Source organism: Protopterus annectens, chromosome 16.part0 (genome assembly GCF_019279795.1).
Source record: "Protopterus annectens isolate FY-2018-M chromosome 16.part0, PAN1.0, whole genome shotgun sequence".
Taxonomy (NCBI): domain Eukaryota; kingdom Metazoa; phylum Chordata; order Ceratodontiformes; family Protopteridae; genus Protopterus; species Protopterus annectens.
In genome coordinates, this window is record NC_056750.1 from 714,360,830 (window position 1) to 714,384,465 (window position 23,636).

At 41.1% G+C, this 23,636-nt stretch overlaps 1 protein-coding gene across 2 annotated transcripts in view; it reads right to left on the reverse strand.

Annotated features, from left to right (window-relative positions):
• The window catches only part of LOC122790475 (zinc finger protein 521-like), a 3,214,752-nt gene that overhangs the window by 1,545,210 nt on the left and 1,645,906 nt on the right, over positions 1–23,636 (reverse strand). For both annotated transcript variants that reach the window (XM_044058016.1, XM_044058015.1), the window contains exon 16: positions 7,768–7,881. In XM_044058016.1, coding sequence (XP_043913951.1) covers positions 7,768–7,881 — 114 coding nt within the window. The remainder of the gene's footprint in view (positions 1–7,767; positions 7,882–23,636) is intronic.

The following is a 23,636-nucleotide window of genomic DNA, read 5'->3' on the forward strand; positions in this document are numbered from 1 at the left end:
TACAATCTCCAGAACAGGAGGGATAGCTAAAGGCCTGTGTTGAGGCAGGAGTAAAAATTCCCCAAATCTCTTTTTTGTACTCAGAATAGTCTTGGCTTTCCCATGCTCCCTAAGGGTATGCAAGGTTTCAGCGAAAGAAAAATCTTCTGGAGGGGAAGCAGAGGGAATGGAATCCTCTGCATCAGAATCCTCATAAGTAGACAAGGGTAAATCCTGGTAGTCAGAAGGAACAGAGATATCAGATTCCTGATCAAAAGAATCAGAAAGAAAATCAGTTAAAGGTCTCAGAGGGGAAGGCTGGCTTCCCCTAATTAAGATAATAAGGTCTTCAGCCATTCTTAGCATTTTTATTTTGAGGCATATGGGCCTGAGAATGCGGTTTGGTCGTCCGTTTTCTAGGCATAGTGCAAGCTTTAGGCCTGAGGGATTCAGTATTTTTTAGCTTGAAAAGAATTTGTCTGTTTAATATGAAAATCGGTAGGCCCGAATACACCCTCAGAAGCCGGTGCCTGCATAGCGGCTTCGAACCCATCCAAGGTAGAGACATCCACAGGTTGCATAGTCTAACCATCTTGCGGCATACCGGACTCCGAATGGGTCTCAGTAGAGGCCTGCAAATCTGTAGTAGTGGGTATCAAGGCCTGCTAAAGTACCTCAGAGTACTGGCGGACTGGTGACTAGCTTAACGGAAACATCGTTGGCTGTTTTGGACCTATGCAGTCTGTCTCTGACTTTATCCTTAGGTTTTTTCCGGAAGATCAGTAGTCGGATGGCTTAATGAAGCCATTTCGGAGTATGGAGAATGAGAACCAAATTATTTAGCTACAAAAAAGTACAATTGTGCACCTACCATAAATGTAGATGTTCGAGTGTATTCACTGTTACAGTCATTACACTTGGGTTATCCGCCGGCAGTCTACCCGCAGTCGGCCTGAGTTCCAAAGTCTTGGTCTGGCATCGGTTGCTGTCGCCTCTTCCCTGACGTCAGTGCACCAGGGGTATAAAAGTTGCAACCGATGCCATTTTCTTCAGTTTTTCTTGCCCCAGATGTCAGGCGCCCCCAGATAGGAAGGCTGGAAAAATAAAAATAGCAAAAAAGCATGCATGTAGTAATATAAACTTTTCCTTCATCTACAAGCAAATACACCACATAGGTTGCATAGAGTTGAGAAGTACAGAGAAGTCCCAGCAATGAGAAAGGGGATGGTGGGTGGGTAACCTGGACTGCAACTGTGAATACACTTAAACATCTACATTTATGGTAGGTACACAACTGTACTATGTTCATCGTGTTTCACTATTGCAGTCATTACACTTGGGTTGAATCCCAAAGCTGACGTTGGGCGGCTGGGTCTAAATTGGATTTGGAGAGGCTACCAGGCTTTGCAGTGCCAAAGCCTGCTCTGGATTTAGAGTAGAGAGGTAAGTGGTAGTGCTGGTGAAAGTGTGCACCGAGCTCCAGGTTGCAGCTTCTAAAATGTCTTTGGTTGGTATTCCTCTGAGAAAGGCTGCTGAAGTGGCTGCTTCTCTGGTAGAATGTGGCCTAATGACCCTAGGCATTGATTTGCCATGCTGTGCATAACAGAAGCGGATGCAGTGTCCTATCCATTTTGAAAGTCTCTGCTTTGTGATGGGTTTTCCTTGTGATCCTGCAGCATAGGCTACAAACAGTTGCTCAGGTTTTCTGAAAGCTTTTGTTTTGTCCAAGTAGAATCGTAGCTGTCTATATCCAAAGCGTGCAGAAGTCTCTCCCCTTTATTCTGGGGATTTGGGTAGAAATTTGGCAAATGAATGGTTTGGTTCAGGGCCACATCGGAAACTACTTTTGGCATGAATGTTGGGTTTGTCCTAAGAGAAACCCTGTCCTGGTGAAAAATGATGAAAGGTTCCACAGCAATTAATGCCTGTAACTCTGATACTCTTCTTGCTGAAGTTATTGCTAGGAGCAGAGCAGTCTTCCATGATAAGAATTTTATATCAGCTGTGCTGGCAGGTTCAAAAGGAGGCAGTGTGAGTTTTTCTAAAACAAAATTGAGATCCCAAGTTGGTACTGGTCCTCTCCTTGGGGGTCTTATGTTTTTTGCCCCTCTGAGATACTGTCTTAGTAGAGGATGTGAAAAAATAGGAGGTTCCGTATTGTAATGAGCTGAAATGGCAGAGGCGTGGATTTTAATTGATGAGAAAGATAGGCCTTTGTCCAGCATCTCAGTTAGGTATTGTAAAATCTGAGGTATATTTGGAACAAGTGGGTTGAGTCCTTGTGCCGGATTCCAAGCACAGAATCACTTCCATTCTTCTGCATAAGATTTCCTAGTGCTGGGCCTCCTGGCTTCTAAAATGACGTCCATAACAGCTTTAGAGAGAGGTGCAGTCTGAGTGGCTACATTATCTGCCATGCTGCCAGACTTAAGGTTCTGAGTTGACTGTGCAGAATCTGATTGTTTTGGGAGTCAGAAGAAGAGAAATTTGAGGTAAAGACCAAGCTGGGCCCTGAGACAAGCTCTTTAGGATTGGGTACCAGTGCTGGCGTGGCCAGTCTGGGGCAATCAGGATCACTTTTGGCCTTTCTTGTCTGACTTTTAGGAGCACTTTGGTAAGAGGAGGCACTGGTGGGAAGGCATAGACTATCAGAGCTTTCCAGCTGAATAATAGAGCATCCACTTTCAATGCTTGAGAGTGATAAATTCTTGCACAGAATTTCTGTAGGTGGCAATTGTGGGGGGAGGCAAAAAGATCTATGTCTGGGCGTCCCCATTTTTTTATCATGCTGAACACCTGTGGATTTAATTTCCATTCGTGAGGGTCCAAGAGATTTCTACTTAGTTTGTCTGCCAGTGTATTGTTTGTTCCTGGCAGGAATTGTGCCTGCAGGTGTACCTGATAGGTTAGTGCTGTGTTCCACAAGGTCATGGCTTGCCTGCATAGGGGGTAGGAATGTGTGCCCCCTTGCTTATATACCACATAACTGTGGTATTGTCTGTCTTTATTAGTAGTTGTCCTGGATGTAGTAGGTCCTTGAAAGCTGTCAGGGCATTCTGTACTGCTAGTATGTCTTTCTGATTGATGTGAAGATGCATTTGTTCCTTGGGCCACGTGCCCTGAATACATTTCCCTGCCATATGTGCCCCACAGGCATAATCTGATGCTTCCATTGTTATTGTCTGCCTGGCTGTGGGTAGGGTGAAAGGCTGTCCCTTGTTGTGGTGACAGACCTGGGACCACCATCGAAACTCCTGTTGTAGGCAAGGAATTAAAGTTATGATTGTCTCCAGGCTGTGACAATGTTGAGTCCAAACACTTTTTAGATACCATTGTAGTTTCCTCATATGCAGTCTTGCATATGGAATTAGTAGAATGCAGGACGCCATGAAGCCCAGGGCCTGCAGAATTTTTCTTGCAGGGAGCTGGGTCTTTGTTGCCATCAGTTGAAAGTATTGAGTCAGTTGCCTTTGTTTGTCTGGCGTGAGCTAAAACATCTGGGCAGTTGTATTTAAGCTTGCACCCAGGAATATTATCTCTTAGGAGGGCACAAGTTGTGATTTATTTTCGTTTACTGTGTACCCTAGGCAAGTTAGTAATATTTTTACAAACGCCAGATGCTTTAGTAGAATGTCTTCACTCTCTGCTTGAATAAGGCAGTCGTCCAAGCAGGGATATATCTGAATTCCTTTTTGCCTGCAAAATGCAATTACTGGTGCCAGGCATTTTGTGAAGACGCTGGGCTCAGTAGATACGCCAAACGGCAGTGCAGAGAATTGGTAATGCATTGAGCCTGCTATGAATCTTGGGTATCTTCTGCACATCTGTCTGATTGGGACATGCAGGTATGCCTCCTTGAGGTCCAAAGTAACTAGCAAAGCCTTCTTGCCCAGCATAGGTAGAAGTTGCTGTAGTGGTAACATTTTGAATTTTGGAACATCCAAGAAAGTATTTAGGATTGACAGGTCCAGTATTGGTCTCCAGGCTTTGTCCTTTCTGTGTACTAAGAAAAGTCTTGAGAAAAATCCTTGGCCCTGTTCTTGCTGTGGTACTGTCTGAATAGCCCCCATGTCCATGAAAGCAGCAATTTGTTTTTGCGCCTCTGCCATTGGTTCTGTGGCAGGTCTGGCATACCTCTTGATTTTGGAAATATGTGGAAGTGGAACCTGTAGCATTGAGAGACAATATTCAGCACCCATTTGTCCTGGGTGATTTTGTGCCAAGTTTTTGATAAAAGTGCTAGCTTTCCCCCTAGGGGTGCTGCCAAAAGGTAAGTGCTTGGCATCTGTAGAGGAAAGTCATTGGGACTTTTTCCTATAAGGTTGTGATTTGTCTTCCCCTCCTTTGGGGGCTGAAGCACCCCATTGTTTAGATCTGTAGGAGCCTTGGGGCTAAGATCTGCCCCTTTGTGGCCTGTCTGACACTGAAAAAGACCAATTCTTTGAAGGCCAGTTTCTGCTAAACCTGGGTGGTTGAACCTGTAAGAAATCCTTTACTGTCTGCATTGATTTTGCTTTATCCTCCATTTTCTTTAACATCTCTTCTGCCTTAACACCAAACAAAGTATCATGCTGTAGTGGAGCATCCAACAATTTAACTTTAACACGGTCAGGTAAACTTTGTTCTTTCAAACAAGCATGCCTTTGAATAACAGAGCCTGTGACTGCGGGTCTACAAGAAGCCTCTAATGAATCCAAACCACATTGCAAAGTATGCTTTCCCACTTGTTCAGCTGCATGCAATAAATCCTGCATTTCCTTACAGTCAGGACTTTGAGATTGAAACCATTTTCTGCTTTAATAAGGACATGAAATACTGTTGATATTTAAGCATGTGAAATTGGCAATTTAAAGCTCTTACAGCTAAGAAGTGTAAACTTTTTTCCAGCATCTGTCCAGAGCTCTGGAATCTCTATCAGACGGGACAGGATTTTAGGTAGTGGAAGCCTGAACCCCTTTAGGACCCTGAGAAATTGTTTCTGGATCTGCAGCAGGGTTTTTGTAAAGAAATTTGTGAGAGTCAGGGACCTTGTAGTACCTGTCTGGCTTGACTGGTGCAGGGGGTAAAGAATCAGGAGTCAGACTGGATTCAGAAAAAACATCATCAACAATATCAAGCACAGGGGGGATTAGCCAGGGGCCTGTGCTGAGGCAATAAAAGAAAGTCTCTGAGCCTTTTCTTGGATTCTGAATAATCCTGGCTCTCCCAATGGAAATGCTCCCTCATGGTGTGCAGGGTTTCCCCAAAAGAATAATCCTCAGGCGGAGAGGCTGAAGGTATAGACTCTTCTGCATCAGAGTCCTCATAGGGCGGGAGAGAGTATCCCTGGTCAGAAAAGGAAACAGAAACCTGGTCAGAGGAATCATAGTCAGTGTCTTGCCTAGGCCTTTTGTCAGGAGGGGGATGGGAACCCCTGATTAAAGTAATTAGGTCTTCGGCCATTTTAAGTATCTGTTTCTTTGGCATGGTTGACTGTTCAGTAAAATGCTGTACTTGTTTCCTTGTCTTTAATGGTGATTTTAACTTTGCCTTGGCTACTGTAGTGGGCTTAATTGTAAGCTGTGAAGGTCTGAAAACACCCTCAGAAGCCGATGCCTGCTCAGTGGCTCCAGACCCATCTGAGGGAATAGTTTCCATAGGCCCAATAGCTTGAGTATCCACAGGCCTCGGTGTCTCCACGTGGCTGTCGGACAGGTCCTGTGGCTCTGAGGTAGCGGGTGTCAGGGGCTGCGAAAGCGCCTCGCTGAGAACCGGTGAGCCGGCGACTGGCCTAGAAGAGGCTTCGTCCTCAGTTTTGGACCTTGGATGCCTGTCCTTTTCTTTGTCTTTGTGTTTTTTATAAATTCTGGTCATCGGTTGTTCCAACAGCATTATGTAATTAAACCTTCGGCCAAAATAATGTAAAGCAAAATCAAACCGACGTTTAATAGTGCATTTGTTGAATCTATCACAAAACTGACAACTAGTAACGTTGTGGTCAGGGCCTAGGCAAGGAATACAGTAAGAGTGAAAGTCCTTATGAGGTATTTGCTTCCCACAAGAAATACAATTAACTTTTACTGACATCGGCCTGGAGCAAGAAAAAGTTTCCCCAACGGGGTACTTAGCTTTATTGAAGACTTCGGTTCTGAAACTCAATTTCAAAAATCTCAGGAGTCGGCCGACCAGCACTTGCGAACTGCTTTTGCTTCGGGCACCGCGCGGTAAGAAAGACTGAAGACAATGGTGTCGGTTGCAACTTTTAAACCCCTGGCACACTGACGTCAGGGAAGAGGCGACAGCAACCGACGCCGGACCAAGACTTTGGAACTCAGGCCGACTGCGGGTATCCAGCCGGCGGATAACCCAAGTGTAATGACTGCAACAGTGAAACACGATGAACATCAGTCCGACGACGAATAGTTCAAGTGTTGACCAAGGCACAAAACCAAGAGCAAGAGACTTTGTTGTCTGGGCCAAAATAGGTGACGCAGTAAGAAGGAAAATCTCTGTGAGGTATTTGCTTTCCACAGGCAAGACAATTGTTAATTTTTTCTGACATCGGTTAGAACAAGAAAAAACGATCCCCAATGGGGTATTTATCTTTTTGAAGACTTCAGGTCTGACACTCGCAAGTGAAAATTCCAGGAGCCAGCCGACTGGCACTTGCGAACTGCTTCTGCTTCAGGCACCGCACGGCAAGAAAGACTGATGTAATGGTGTCGGATGCATGTTTTATACCTTTGACGTCATGTAAGAAGCAACAGCATCCGTCGCAGAAATCCGAAGGCTGGTATTCAGGCCGGCTGAGGGCTACCTGCAGGCAGATAATCAAAATGTGATGACTGCAACAGTGAAACACGAAGAACATCAATAATATAGTTTGTGTTTTGTTTCTGTATGTACTTGTGCTGGAATATATATATATATATATATATATATATATATATATATATATATATATATATATATAAGTAAGTGTTGGCATCACGTGTTTTTTTCAGGATTTTGAGTTTTCAGTATTTTGAACTTTCAGGATTTTGGTCTCGGGATTTTGGGCTTTCAGAATTCTGCAGTGCTCCCGGTGTAACATATTTATACATCTCAAGAAACTTTTGATGTGTATTATTTTTTGTTTTTTGCAGGTATCCCACAACAGAAGAGAAACTGGCACAGGATGATCTTTCCCTATAGCTGTTCAGCCTTCTGGGAAGAAAAAGTGATAATGTTTCTAATTTCTCATTTACAATTTGCACAATTTTATAATTATACATAATAAAAATAAAAAATTATCTACGACTGTTTAGTTTTGTCAACAATGTGTTACAGGCTTATGGGTTTAATTATCACACCACCTTTTCATAAATCCAACTGTATATTCCAGGCCGTGGCTGAAAATGGGTCCACTATGCATCAGCCACTACCCTGAACAAAAACAAAAATAAAAAATAAAATGATGCATAATTAATACTCAAGTTTGTAACATGACTTCTCATTAAACTTTTGGACTGTAAGAAGTTTATAAAAAAAAAAATAATACAATAGCTACAGCATGGCCTGCTTTGAGTGAAAAATATATTTAATACTATACATTCCACACCTCTTGCACCTCTTTTCTACACTTATCAGTATGTTAATCTAACAGATCCCCATCAATATTTTTTTTCACAGAGCTCCCAGGAAACAGAGAACTGTAGTAGAGATATTAAAGCTACATACACAAACCTCTAGTAAAAAAAAAAAACAAAACAAAAAAAAAAAAAAACAGCTGAATTTAAAAACTTCAGGACAGTCTGATTTGTTGCTTACAGTTCAGATTGGCGTTTTCCATATAACGCAGATTTGGAGGTTCTGATTTTACTGTAACAGACTGGAAACCTGTAGCACTGTCACTGGTGTTGCCTCTATTTGCCTGCTGGATACCTGAATACAGCAACAAAAAATAAAAAAAACTTTTTTTAAATTACCACAGTATAGTAACTAAGGCACTTCATTCACTATATCCATCAATTCAATGCACTTAAACATCAGCTGTGCCAAACACTGAATTAGGAAGGTGCTCATTCCTGCCCTGGCACTAAAGCCTTGAAGCATCCAGAGAAATTAATCAAGACTACAGAAAGTCTGGTATCCAACAGATATTCCGGAATAATCTCTGTACTAAGCAAAGACAACATTTACAGACTAATGAGTGAAAGCAACTCATGTGCCTTGGAAAGCCATCTTCAAAAAAATAGTAGTATCTGGTGTCCATAAATAATTACTCACACACAATTGTTGTGTCTTTTGGCTTTTCCCGGTTAGGGGTCGCCACAGCGTAACTCCAGTCCGCTAATGATTTGCAGTAGATTTTTATGTGCCGAGTTGCCGGCCCTGATGCACAACCTTCAACGAAGGTACGCCCATTCACGCATGTCTCCACACATAAGATGCTCTAGCTGAGAATCGTACAGGACAACGTCTTACTGTGAGGTGACAATGCTACTGCAGCATTACCACCGCAGTTTATAGAATGAAACACATTCATAGCAGCAACATAAAAATAAGCGTGGAACATTTGGGTTTTCGAACTGAAAGAGTTATGTGCAAATAAAAGGAAAAAAATTGGGGTCTACATTAAAAGACCGAATGTTCACAACCGCGAATACGACAACCGCGACACATAAATGCCGAACAGCTGAAACAGCGAAACATGGAAACATCGAAATATGGAATGCCAAACATTTCTGAAAACAACAGCGCCATACAGGTAAGTAAAACTTACTTAAACATACCTCAATAAACACACTTTTGCAGGGGGGCAAGCCCCCCTGCACCCCCCCATTTGGGGAGTTGCGCCCCCCACTTATATATACCAACTCAGAGATCGCACTACAGTGGGGAAAAGGATATATTTCCTCTTTCCCACGAACACCCTGCTGGTTAAGGAAATCCGTTCAGTGTTCTGTATTTCGATGTTTACGTGTTTCGCTGTTTCAGCTGTTTGGCATTTACGTGTCACGGTTGTCTTATTTGCGGTTGTGAATGTACGGTCTTTTAATATAGACCCAAAAAATTGTTGCCTTTGATCATTTCTGCTTAATAGACTGTCCTGTTACAAGTTACTACAATCTTGCAAGCGATAATACAATTTGCTAATGGTAGTGTGTGTGTGTGTGTGTGTGTGTGTGTGTGTGTGTGCGCGTGTGTGTGTGTGTGCGTGTGTGCATGTGGGGGGAGATTTTCTCTACTGTCCACAAATGCTATTGCATTATTTTCAAATAATGCAATTTTTGGTCACAAGCATTTATAAATTGAATACTGACACTGCCCATTTCGGGGGGGGGGGGTTAGGGGGCGCTAACACGATGAATAAAAACAAGAAACACTGAGCTACATTTTAAATTAAAAAGAAAAATCCCACTTACTGCTGTAGAAAACTCATTTTCCTCTGCAAATATTTCAAAGGGACCTTTAAACCAGTGGTTTTCAATCTTTATACACAGACACCAGTGAAAATAGAAGCATTACTTCTGGGACCGCAATTGCAAAAAAAAAAAAAAAAAGCATTACTTAAAGGAACCAATTAAAACAATCACTATTTAAGGGGTGGATATGAAATCTGAAACTTCAGTCCTCTTTACTAGGAAAAGGCCAAAAATATGGGGCAAAAATCTGGACAGTTTAGAGATATACTACCTACTTCTTACACACACACCCCTACCTAACCATAGCTCTCAACCAAAAAAATACAAACCCCAACAGAATAGGGGACAAATCCAGAAATAATCAGGGACAGTTTTCATATATTAGTATTATTAACATCAGACACTGACAAAATACTAAAACACATGTGAATATGCATTTTTCTAAAATAAAAGAAGACTAACTAATTATTGCCATTATTTATAAACTGTAATTCATTACCTTTTTTCTATGTCACCACTTTTAGGTGGGATTAAGAGGGACAGAGCTAAACATTTAGTCAAAATCAAGAATAGTTGAGAAGTATGCACCTACCTCCCTCCCTCCTTCTTGCACACAAACACACACCTACCTATCTCTTACACATAAAAACGCACACATCTACATGCCTCCCGCTTAGACACACACAAACACACACACAAAAACACACACGCACACACACACCTCTCACATGTCTGTTTGTGGTCCACATTTCAAATGTCTTCTGGTATTCAAATTGCATATGCACGGAAGACAAAGATGGAAAACGGCAGGTCACAGAGACACAGAAGATGAAAACAGGCCACACACAGTTGTTGCAACTGTGCGACTGGATGCAAAGGGTATTTTTAAAGAAGAACTTCCACAAAAAAAAAAAAAAAAAAACTTTTTTTTTTTTTTAATTACAAAATAAGCCTCCAGGCCAGCAGCCCCCGTCCCAGTCAGTGGGGTCCCAGTCTTTCACAGACCAGTAGGAAATTTCTGCCAGACTATGTCTGCAGATACGCTGTTGAAAAAAGTACAGTTATGTACACTTACCATAAATGTAGATGTTAGAGTGCATTCACTGTTGCAGTCATCACACTTGGGAAATCCTGGCAGGGGTAGCCCTCAGTCTGCCCGAATACCAGAGGCTTAGTATTTCTGCGTCGGTTGCTGTCGCTTCAGGACTGACGTCAGGTCGTCAGGGGTATAAAAATAGGCAGCTGATGCCATTACATCAGTTTTTCTTGCCCCAAATGTCAGGAGCCCCTAAATAGGGAGCTATGCTATGGTGGAATAACACCACCAGTAAAAAGTGAATACCAATAGCCCTGTAAGGAGTGAGGAAGAGAGAGAGAAGGCGGCTGGAGGGTAGGAAACCACGACTGCAACAGTGAATACACTCAAACATCTACATTTATGTTAAGTGTACACAACTGTACTATGTTCTTCGTGTTTCATTGTTGCAGTCATCACATTTGGGTTGATTCCCAAAGCTGAAGAATGGATAGAGGCAGTCAAGAAGAGTTGGGGCTGGCTAGTATGCCCTGCTGGACTGCGACTGCAAAGCCCGCCCTGGATTTGGAAAAGACAGGCAGGTGGTAATGCTTGGTGAAGGTATGAATAGAATGTTGCAGCTTCCAGAATGTTCTTGATAGGGACTCCACTGAGAAAGGCTGTAGAGGCTGAAGTTGCCCTTGTGGAATGTGTTCTGACCTCCTGTGGGGGTGGTTTTCCATGGTGTTTGTAATAGAAATGGATACAGTGCGCTATCCATTTGGAGATGGTTTGTTTTGATATGGCCTTGCCTCTGCCCCTGGTGGAAAGCTGACTAGTAACTGATCAGATTTCCTAAAGGGCTTAGTCCTATCCAGGTAGAATCGGAGCTGTCTGTGCACATCTAAAGAGTGCAGGATCCTTTTCCCCTTATTATAAGGTTTAGGGAAAAAGGTGGGTAAATGAACAGAATGGTTGAGAGCCACACTGGACACCACTTTGGGCATGAAAGTTGGGTTAGACCCGAGGGAGACCCTGTCAGCATGGAAAATGACGAAGGGTTCCACAGCCATAACTGCTTGTAGCTCAGACACTCTTCTAGTTGAAGTGATGGCAAAAAGCAAGGCTGTTTTCCAAGAAAGGAATTTTAATTCTGCTGAAGCTGCAGGCTCAAAGGGGGGAGGGAAGCATGACCTTTTCGAACACAAAGTTAAGGTCCCAAACGGGTAGGGGATCTTCTTGGTGGCCTTAACTTGTTAGCCCCTTTCAGGAACTGCTTGATGAGAAGGTGTGAGAAGAGAGGTGGCTCAGTGCTGTAATGTGCAGAGATGGCAGAGGCATGGATTTTAATGGAAGAGAAGGAAAGGCCCCAGTGGTGTAGGTCTGCTAGGTAATCCAGAATGAGCGGCAAGGATGGCTACGGTAGGTCAGCTCCTTTAATATGGATCCAGGAACAATACCTTTCCACTTGTCAGCATAGGATTTTCTAGTACTGGGTCGTCTGGCTCCGCGTACAACATCCAGGACGTGCATGCTTAGGCTGGTCAACGGAGAAATCAAGGAATAAGCCAGGCTGCCAGGTTCAGTATGTGCAATTGTGGATGGAAGAACTCTCCCTCTTGCTGAGTCAGGAGACTTGGAATCTGAGGGAGGTGCCATGGAGGCAACTGAGAAAGACTGCGCAGTAGTGGGTACCAGTGCTGGCGTTGCCAATCTGGGGCAATCAGGATTGCCCTTGGCCTCTCTTCCCTTATTTTGAGTAGTAATCTGGTAAGAAGGGGAAGGGGGGGAATGCAAAGATTGAGAGGTTTTCCCAGTGGAAAGACAGGGCATCCACTTTCCAGGCCTTGCTGTGAAGCTCCCTGGTGCAGAATTTCCTGAGCTGGTGGTTGTAGGGGGGAGGCAAATAGGTCCACTTTCGGGGTACCCCACTTCTGGGTCACAATTTGACCTGTTAATAGCAGCAGTCTGCATTTAAAGTGGAACCTGTGTGTTGAGAGACAGCCTTACAAGACTATCTGCAAATATATAGAGCTGAGTATATTTTTCTGCATTATTCTGTATTATAGAGCTAAATTGTTGCTTAGAAATCTGTTGTCTTACTGTTCTGCAAATATACAGAGATAAGTATATATTTGTTTGGTTTTATAATTTGCACTCTGATTCCTCACATCTGTGTTGAAACCCCCCCCCCTTCTTAGTTGCAGTTTAAATTTGGTGGCTTTTGCAGTGCCCGCCCCACTGTAGATTTGATCTAGGACACTCCCCCATTCCCATCTCTTTACCACATTCTACCTAATAAACCCTTTCTGCACTTGCTTTTAGTCCTTTTATAATTTAATTACATTTTTTCAAACTGTGTGTAGACTAATATTGCTACATACTCGTGTGCCAGCTTACACTGCATGTGAATTGTTTTTACTACTGTTTTTGCTACTTTTCTGAAAAAAAAAATTGTAAGCCTGTTTTCTACCTTTCCTGTAATTAGTGTTCCAGATACAGATTTACTGTATCCAGGACTATTTGTAAGCTTCTGAGCCCCCCCAAGCCTGTGTGTGTTGGAGGGAAGCCTAGCTTATCAGTGGCAGTGGTAAAGCACTAGGTAACCTGTCTACCACATAAGGAGTGGTTCTGGCCCAGAATTTGTAGTTACTGGCCTTGGGCGGTCTTCCATCTCTCTCAACTTTCTGATTTGAAGGCCTGCATTTGCACTTGTTTCTGTCCTGTAACTCCTGGGCCCATCTCATTTGCTCACTCAAAAATATGTATCTGCTTTTACTGTATTTGTTTTTCTTCCTACTTTATTTTGCTTTTGCGTCATCTTAAAAGTACTCAATTGTATTTATTACTGCTTGGTGTAACTCATTCTAAGACTTTTAGTTTAAGCACTTGGGCTTCAGACCAGTTATTTTACATTAAGAAGGTTTGTGGTCTGCACTGTAGTGGCAGAACAGGTAGCTTACATCCTTCCAAGTTGGGAACTGCTGATTGAGAGCTCAGTGTCTGTTATTCTAAAAATTTATTAATTCCGGTTTAAGCACTTTGGCTTTAGGCCAGTTATTTTACATTAAAACGGGTCGTGGTCTGCACTCTTGTGGGAGGAGAGGCTGGACTCTGCCCTTCTGAGCTGGGAATTTCTGGTTAAAGGCTTATAGTGCCTGCATATTTAAACTGCTTCTTACTGAAATTGGTACACCTTGTTTGCTGTAGCATAGACTAGATCCAGGCCTGCTGAATCTAGCTTTGTTTGTATAACTTGAGCACTAATCCAGGCATTCTTTAAAGTATTCAACTGTATTTATTACTGCTTGGTAGTAACTTGATTAAAGTGTAGCTATCATTCTAAGTCTTTTGGATTAAACATGTCTTTGGTTGGTACCCCTCTGAGGAAAGCTGCTGAAGTGTCTGCTGCTCTGGTAGAATGAGGCCTAATGTCCTTAGGCACAGATTTGCCATGTTCTGCGTAACAGAAGCGGATGCAGAGTCCTATCCATTTGGGTTTTCCTTGTGATCCTGCAGCATATGCCACAAACAGTTGTTCAGTTTTTCTGAAAGCTTTTGTTTTGTCCAAGTAAAATCGTAGCTGCCTGTGTATATCCAAAGAGTGCAGAAGTCTTTCCCCTTTATTCTGGGGATTTGGGTAGAAAGAAGGCAAATTAATAGTTCGGTTTAAGGCCACATTGGAGACCACTTTTGGCATGAATGTTGGGTTCGTCCTTAGAGAAACCCTGTCCTGGTGAAAAATGAGGAAAGGTTCCACAGCCATCAATGCCTGTAACTCTGAAACTCTTCTTGCTGAAGTTATTGCTAGGAGTAGAGCAGTTTTCCATAAGAATTTTAGGTCAGCTGTGCTGGCTGGTTCAAATGGAGGCAGTGTTAGTTTTTCTAAAACAAAATTGAGGTTCCAAGTAGGTATTGGTGTTCTCCTAGGGGGTCTTATATTCTTTGCCCCTCTGAGGTACTGTCGTAGAAGAGGATGTGAAAAAATAGGAGGATCCGTATTGTAATGAGCTGAAATGGCAGAGGCATGGATTTTAATAGAAGAAAAAGATAGGCCTTTGTCGAACATCTCAGTCAGGTATTGTAAAATCTGAGGTATATAAAGGACCAGAGGGTCGAGCCCTTGTGCCTGGTTCCAAGCACAGAATCTCTTCCATTTTTCTGCATAAGATTTCCTACTGCTGGGTCACCTGGCTTCCAAAATTACATCCATAACAGCTTTAGAGAGAGGTACAGAGTGGCTACACTATCTGCCATGCTGCCGGGTTTAAGGTTCTGAGTTGACTGTGCAGAATCTGATTGTTTTGCTGTGTCAGAAGATGAGGGATTTGAGGTAGAGGCCAAGGTGGGCCTTGGGACAAAATCTTTAGGATTGGGTACCAGTGCTGGCTTGGCCAGTCTGAAGCAATCAGGATCATTTTTGGCCTCTCTTGTCTGACTTTTAGAAGCACCTTGGTGAGAAGAGGCATCGGAGTAAAGGCATAGACTGTCAGGTTTTTCCAGTTGAAAAACAGAGCATCCACTTTCCATGCTTGAGAGTGACAAGTCCTTGTGCAAAATTTCTGTAATTGGTAATTGTGAGGGGAGGCAAAATGATCTATGTCTGGGCATCCGCATTCCCTTGTTATCGGGTTTAACACTTCTGGATTTAGCTTCCATTCGTGAGGATCCATGAGATTTCTGCTTAGTCTGCCAGTGTATTTTTTGTTCCTGGCAGGAATCGTGCTTGCAGATGTACCTGGTAGGTCAGTGTTGTGTTCCACCAAGTCATGGCTTGTCTGCATAGGGGGTAGAAATGTGTGCCCCCTTGCTTGTTTATGTATCACATAACTGTGGTATTGTCCATCTTTATTAATAATTGTCCTGGATGTATTAGGTCCTTGAAGGCTGTCAGGGCATTCTGTACAGCTAGCATCTCTTTTTGATTGATGTGAAGATGCATTTGTTCCTTGGGCACACGTAACCTGAATACATTTGCCTGCCATATGTGCTCCCCAGGCATAATCCGATGCATCCGTTGTTATTGTCTGTCTGGCTGTAGGTAAGGTAAAAGGCTGTCCCTTGTTGTAGTGACAGGCCTGGGACCACCATTGAAACTCCTGTTGTAGGGAGGGAATCAAGGTTATGATTGTCTGTAGGCTGTGGCGATGCTGAGTCCAAACACTTTTTAGATACCATTGTAGTTTCCTCATATGCAGTTTGGCATATGGAGTTAATAGAATGCAAGATGCCATGAAACCCAGGGCCTGCAGAATTTTTCTTGCAGGGAGATGGGTCTTTGTTGCCATCATTTGAAATTAATGAGTCAGTTGCCTTTGTCTGGCGTGAGATAAGCCATCTGGGTAGTTGTATTTAAGCTTGCACTCAGGAATACTATCTCTTGAGAGGGCACTAGTTTTGATTTCTTTTCGTTTACTGTGTACCCTAGGCAAGTTAGTAATATTTTTACAAACGCCAGGTGCTTTAGAAGAATGTCTTCGCTGTCTGCTTGAATAAGGCAGTCGTCCAAGTAGGGATATATTTGAATTCCTTTTTGTCTGCAAAATGCAATTACAGGTGCCAGGCATTTTGTGAAGACCCTGGGCGCAGTAGATAAGCCAAAAGGGCAGTGCAGAGAATTGATAATGCATTGAGCCTACTATAAATCTGAGGTATCTTCTGCACAATTGTCTGATTGATACGTGCAGGTATGCCTCCTTGAGATCCAAAGCAACTAGCCAAGCCTCTTTGCCCAGCATGGGCAAGAGTTGTTGTAGTGTTAACATTTTGAATTTTGGAACATCCAAGAAGGTATTTAGGATTGACAGGTCCAGTATTGGTCTCCATGCTTTGTCCTTTCTGGGTACTAGGAAAAGTCGCAGTAAAAACCTTGGCCGTGTTCTTCTTGTGGAACTTTTTGAATAGCTCCCATATCCATAAGAGCAGCAATCTGTTTTTGTGCCTCTGCCCATTGGTTTTGTGGCAGATTTGGCATACCTTTTGGTTTTGGAAGCGTGTGGAAGTGGAACCTGTACCCTTGGGAAACTACATTCAACACCCACTGGTCTTGGGTGATCATGTGCCAATTTTTTGAGAAAAATGCTAGCTTTCCCCCTAGGGGTGCTGTCAACTGCTAAGAGCTTGGCATTTGCAGAGGGAAGTCATTGTGACTGTTTTTTATAAGGTTGTGATTTGTCTTCTCCTCCTTTGGGGGCTGAAGCACCCCATTGTTTAGGTCTGTAGGAGCCTTGGGGCTGAGATCTGCCTCTTGGGCGTCCGTATTTGCCTCTTTGTGGCCTGTCTGACACTTGAAAGGACCAATTTTTTGAAGGCCAGTTTCTGCTAAATCTAGGTGGCTGAACCTGTAAGAAATCTTTCACAGTTTGCATTGACTTTGCTTTATCCTCCATTTTCTTTAACACCTCTTCTGCCTTAACACCAAAGTATCATGCTGTAGTGGAGCATCCAACAATTTCATTTTAACATGGTCAGGTAAACTTTGTTCTTTCAACCAAGCATGTCTTCGAATAACTGAGCCTGTAACTGCAGCTCTACAAGAAGCCTCTAAAGAATCGAAACCACATTGCAGAGTATGCTTTCCCACTTGTTCAACTGCATGCAATAAATCCTGCATTTCGTTACTGTTAGGACCTTCTATATTTGTAACCATTTTCTGCTTTAACAATGACATGAGATACTGCTGATATTTAAGCATGTGAAACTGACAGTTTAAAGCTCTTACAGCTAAAGTAGCAGAAGTGTAAACTTTTTTTCCCCCATCTGTCCAGAGCTCTGGAATCCCTATCTGAGGGGACTGGATTTTTGGCAGTGGAAGCTTTAACCCCTTTTGGACCCTGAGAAATAGTTTCTGGGTCTGCAGCGGGGTTTTTCTAAAGAAATTTATGGGAGTCAGGGACCCTGTAGTACCTCAGGACCAGTGAAACCAGTAAAATCAGGTTTATTCTTCTCTCTCTAGCGCCTCGGCCTCAGTAAGCCTTCAAGGAGTAAACTATCACAGCTACAAAACACTTTATATAATCACAACAATAAAACAATAATCAATTAAGTAAAAACAATGCAATTAATCAAGTTAAATCACACTTTTCCAACAGCACTCTGTATTCAATCCCTTGGGTAACAAAGTGCCATATTTTAAAATAAAAACAGTTTCCTTCCTTAAAAGTAACTTTTCAACAATATGAACATATGATTCAGTACCAGCTACCTGTTGTAAAATAGTCGCTTGTAAACTATCATTTTCTCCATTATGATATTCACAAAAGTGTTGCGCTAAAGGGCTCTCTAATTTATTATTTCTTATGTCCCTTAAATGTTCAAGTAACCTAACTTTGAACATCCTTTTTGTTTGACCAACATAAAACTTATTGCATCCACACTTAATTGCATAAATTACCTTTTGTGTCCTGCAATTATACAGTCCATCAGGAGTAAAACTAATATTGTTAATACTAGCAAATACTCTATGTACATAAGGACAAACATTACAGTTTCCACAAGGGGACATACCCAAATCAGAAATTTGATAGTATATTTTACACTCTGGTTTAAAAAACTTTGTGTGTACTACCATGTCTCTAATGCTCCTACCTCTTTTATAAGAAAAAATTATTTTTTTAACCATTAAGTTATTTAATTCCCCAAAATGTTTCAAAAATTCCCAAAAGTGTAATATACATCTTTTAATATGACTACTACAAACATTGTAAGTGGACACTAAGAAAATATTTTCATCAAAGTTATTTATTTTATTATCAATATAACGTTTACCCTTATTTTTATAACAATTATTCTGTGAATTATGTCTTAATCCTACTACCTTCTGAATATCAATATCAAGCAATCTAACATCATAATTTCTTGTCACAAACATATTCTTTTGTTAATTGTATTTCCTTTAAAAATACATTATTATCATTACATAAACGTGAAATCCTTAAAAATTCACCATATGGTAAAGATTGGATAGTCTGGGTAGGGTGACAACTAGCGGCTTTCAAAAAATCATGTGGCATACCAAACTTTCTGTGTATGCTAGTAACTACTGGTTGGCCACTATTACCTTGTAACCTAATATCCAAAAAATTAACTATCTGTCCACATTGAAGCCCCTCAAAAGAAATATTAAACCTATTTTGCCTAATTTCATACAAATTTATTTATGTTATTGAAACCATCTTCACAAAGAAAAATCAAATCATCTATGTATCTATAGTACATTTTAACATATTTATGTACAAAATCATTCTTATAGATACATTCTTGTTCAATCAAGCCCATAAATATATTAGCATACATAGGTGCAAATGGGGCACCCATTGCTGTACCCTGTATCTGATGAAAAATCATATTATCAAAACAGAAATAATTATTTTCCAAGCAAAATTTAACTAGATCAAGCACATAATGTGTAAAAGGATGGTCCCCCATACTTCTATGTATTGCTTCTAAGCCAAATTTGTGTTGAATACTAGTATAAAGACTCTTAACATCTAATGTGATCCAATACATATTTTTGTTCCATATAACTGACTGTATTTTATTCAAGAAATCAAAGGAATCTTTTATATATGAAGGAAGACAAACAACTTCTTTAAGTAATACCTGATGTAATATAACTCAAAGGTTATACAGAAAATATTTTCTAGCTGAAACAATTGGTCTACCCGGAGGTTTGCTAAAGTTCTTATGAATTTTGGGTAAACAATAAAAATTTGCAGGACCTATATCAACTGATGTTAACTTCTTTTTTACATCAAATTCTGTCCAATAACCCAAACGCAAACCTTTAAGAATTAAGCTATTATAATGTTCCTTAGCTTGTTTTATAACATCATTTTGAACTATACAGTATACAGATTCATCCCTTAATAAATCTAAACACATCTTTAAATACGGTGTGTAATGCATTATAACTATTTTATTGCCCTTATCAGAGGGCTTAATAACCAAATCATGTTGTTTAGAAAATTGTATTAATTCCACCCATTCTTGTTTAGAAAGATTATATTGAATCTTGTTATAATCAAAGTTCTTTAACAAATAATCTATCTCAAAATCCACCATAGCATGAAATTTTTTTATTCCTTCATGAAAAAAATGGAGGCATGAAATTACTATCTGTACTCAAACAAGATGTATCAATAGGACAATATGCATTTGGATCACTAACGCAAGAAACAAAAGAATCAAAAGAATCTACAGAATCATTATCAGAATCTCCACTCTCAGCATTATTAACATGCCCATTTTCATCGCAAAATTTTTCACAGTGTGTATTATTAAAATAATACCATAAATGTAACTTCCTAATAAATCTAAATACTTCTATTTTATATTCATGCACTTTAGGCAATACTGTCGGCACAATCTTTACCATATGGTGAATTTTTAAGGATTTCACGTTTATGTAATGATAATAATGTATTTTTAAAGGAAATACAATTAACAAAAGATATGTTTGTGACAAGAAATTATGATGTTAGATTGCTTGAAATTGATATTCAGAAGGTAGTAGGATTAAGACATAATTCACAGAATAATTGTTATAAAAATAAGGGTAAACGTTATATTGATAATAAAATAAATAACTTTGATGAGAATATTTTCTTAGTGTCCACTTACAATGTTTGTAGTAGTCATATTAAAAGATGTATATTACACCTTTGGGAATTTTTGAAAAATTTTGGGGAATTAAATAACTTAATGGTTAAAAAAATATTTTTTTCTTATAAAAGAGGTAGGAGCATTAGAGACATGGTAGTACACACAACATTTTTTAAACCAGAGTGTAAAATATACAATCAAATTTCTTATTTGGGTATGTCCCCTTGTGGAAACTGTAATGTTTGTCCTTATGTACATAGAGTATTTGCTAGTATTAACAATATTAGTTTTACTCCTGATGGACTATATAATTGCAGGACACAAAAGGTAATTTATGCAATTAAGTGTGGATGCAATAAGTTTTATATTGGTCAAACAAAAAGGATGTTCAAAGTAGGTTACTTGAACATTTAAGGGACATAAGAAATAAATTAGAGAGCCCTTTAGCGCAACACTTTTGTGAATATGATAATGGAGAAAATGATAGTTTACAAGCGACTATTTTACAACAGGTAGCTGGTACTGAATCACATGTTCATATTGTTGAAAAGTTACTTTTAAGGAAGGAAACTGTTTTTATTTTAAAATATGGCACTTTGTTACCCAAGGGATTGAATACAGAGTGCTGTTGGAAAAGTGTGATTTAACTTGATTAATTGCATTGTTTTTACTTAACTGATTATTGTTTTATTGTTGTGATTATATAAAGTGTTTTGTAGCTGTGATAGTTTACTCCTTGAAGGCTTACTGAGGCCGAGGCGCTAGAGAGAGAAGAATAAACCTGATTTTGCTGGTTTCACTGGTCCTGTGGTTTAGTTTTTCTGTTGCTTTTTTCTGTTGTTATTATTACCCTGTAGTACCTGTCTGGCTTTACTGGTGCAGGTGGTAAAGAATCTGGAGCCAGACTGCAGTCAGAAAAAAACATCATCAACAATATCAAGCACTGGGGGGATAGCGAAGGGCCTGGGATGAGGCAATAGAAGGAAATCTCTGAGCCTTTTTTTGGATTCTGAGTAATCCTGGCTCTCCCAATGGAAATGCTCCCTCATGGTGTGTAGGGCTTCTCCAAAAGAGTAATCCTCAGGCAGTGAGGCTGAAGGAATGGACTCTTCATCATCAGAGTCCACATATGGAGGGAGTGAATAGCCCTGGTCAGAAGTAGAATAAGAAGAACTGGAAACCTGAAAAGAGGAATCATAATCAGTGTCTTGCCTAGGCCTTTTGTCAGGAGGGGGATGGGAGCCCCTGATTAAAGTAATAAGGTCTTCGGCCATTTTAAGCATCTGTTTCTTTGGCATGGATGACTGTTCTGGAGAATGCTGCACTTGTTTCTTTGTCTTTAATGGTGTTTTTTACTTTGCCTTTGCTGCTGCAGTACCTTTAATTATAAGCTGTGAAGGTCTGAAAACACCCTCAGAAACCGGGGCCTGCTCAGCGGCTCCAGACCCATCTGAGGAAATATTTTCCGTAGGCCCAATACCATAAGTTTCCACAGGCCTCGGTGTCCCCACGTGGCTATCGGCTGCGGCCTGTGGCTCTGAGATAGCGGGTATCAGGGGCTGCGAAAGCGCCTCACTGAGAACCGACGACTGGCCTAGAAGAGGCTTCGCCATCTGTTTTGGACCTCGGACACCTGTCTTTTTCTTTGTCTTTGCGTTTTTTATAAATTCCGGTCGTCGGTTGTTCCGACGGCATTATATAATTAAATCCTCGTCCAAAATAATGTAAAGCAAAATCAAATAGACATTTAATAGTGTGTTTATTGAATCGAGTACAAAACCGACAACTAGTTACATCGTGTTCAGGGCCTAAGCAAGGAATGCAGTAAGCGTGAAAGTCCTTATGAGATATTTGCTTCCCACAAGAAATACAATTATTAACTTTTACTGACATCGGTCTGGGGCAAGAAAAAGTTTCCCCCAATGGGATACTTAGCTTTATTGAAGACTTCGGTTCTGAAATTCAATTTTGAAAATCTCAGGAGTCGGCCGACCGGCACTTGCGAACTGCTTATGCTTCGGACACCACGCAGCAAGAAAGAGTGGAGAAAATGGCGTCGGTTGCAACTTTTATACTCCTGGCGCACTGACGTCAGGGAAGAAGCAACAGCAACCGACACCGGGCCAAGACTTTGGAACTCGGGCCGACTACGGGTCGCCTGCCAGCTGGATAACCCAAGTGTAATGACTGCAACAGTGAAACACGATGAACATCCAGGACTGCATCAGTGAATACACTCGAACATCTGCATTTATGGTAAGTGTACACAACTGTACTATGTTCTTCGTGTTTCACTGTTGCAGTTATTACATTTGGGTAGATTCCCAAAGCAATGGCTGGGAGGATGGATTTATACATAATTAGAAGCAGCTATAAGGCCCTGCAGGACAGCAGTGGCAAAGCCAGGTCTGGATTTAGAGAAGAGAGGTAAATGGTAATGTTTGGTGAACGTATGAACTGAGCTCCAGGTAGCAGCTTCTGGAATACCTCTGGTAGGAACCCCTCTGAGAAAGGCTGCAGAAGTAGATGCAGCCCTGGTGGAATATGAGATGTGATCCCCTTAAGGATAGGTTTACCATGGTGCACATAGCAGAAACGAATACAATGACTTATCCATTTGGAAATAATCTGCTTTGAAATAGACTTTCCCTCTACCCCTGCAGCAAATGCCACCAATAGTTCAGATTTTCTTAGAGATTTTGTCCTGTTTAAGTAGAATCTAAGTTGTCTGTGTACATCCAATGAATGCAGAATCGGCTCACCCTTGTTCTGTGGATTGGGAAAGAAAGTTGGCAGATGAATGGTCTGATTAAGAGCCACAATGGATACCACCTTAGGCAAGAAAGATGGATTGGTCCTGAGAGCCATCCTGTCCGGATGAAAAATAATGAAAGGCTCCACTGCCATAAGAGCCTGTAATTCTGAAATCCTTCTAGCTGAAGTGACTGCTAAAAGGAAAGCGGTTTTCCAGGAGAGAAAAAGTCTGCAGTAGCAGCTGGCTCAAAAGGAGGTAGAGTGAGTTTTTCCAAAACAAAACTTAGGTCCCATGCAGGAGTTGGTGCTCTCCTGGGAGGTCTTAAATTTTTGGCCCCTCTGAGGTATTGCTTTAGCAGAGGATGAGAAAAGAGGAGAGGCTCTGTGTTGTAATTAGCTAAAATGGCAGAGGCCTGAATTTTTATGGAAGAAAAAGATTGGCCCTTGTGAAGCATCTCAGTTAAATATTGCAGAATCTGAAGAATATTGGGCATTGCTGTGCTTATTCCTTGTGCTTGGTTCCAGGTACAGAATCTTTTCCATTTGTCAGCATAAGATTTTCTAGTACTAGGCCTTCTAGCCTCCAAAATGACATCCATCCCAGGTTTGCTGACAGATGTAACTGGTGAAATTAGTTGATTAGCCATGCTGCAAGATTCAGAGTTTGGAGCCGAGTGTGCAGAATTTGATAGTTCTGCTGAGACAGTAGGTAAGGTGTCTGAGGTAGGTACCACAGAGGAAGGTGCAACATATTGCATAGAACCAGGTACCAGTGCTGGCAAGGCCAGTCTGGAGCTATCAAAATCATTTTTGTTTGTTCCTGTCTGACTTTTAGCAAGACCTTAGAGAGCACAGGCAGAGGAAGAAAGGCATAAACTAATGAGGTTTTTCCAGCTGAA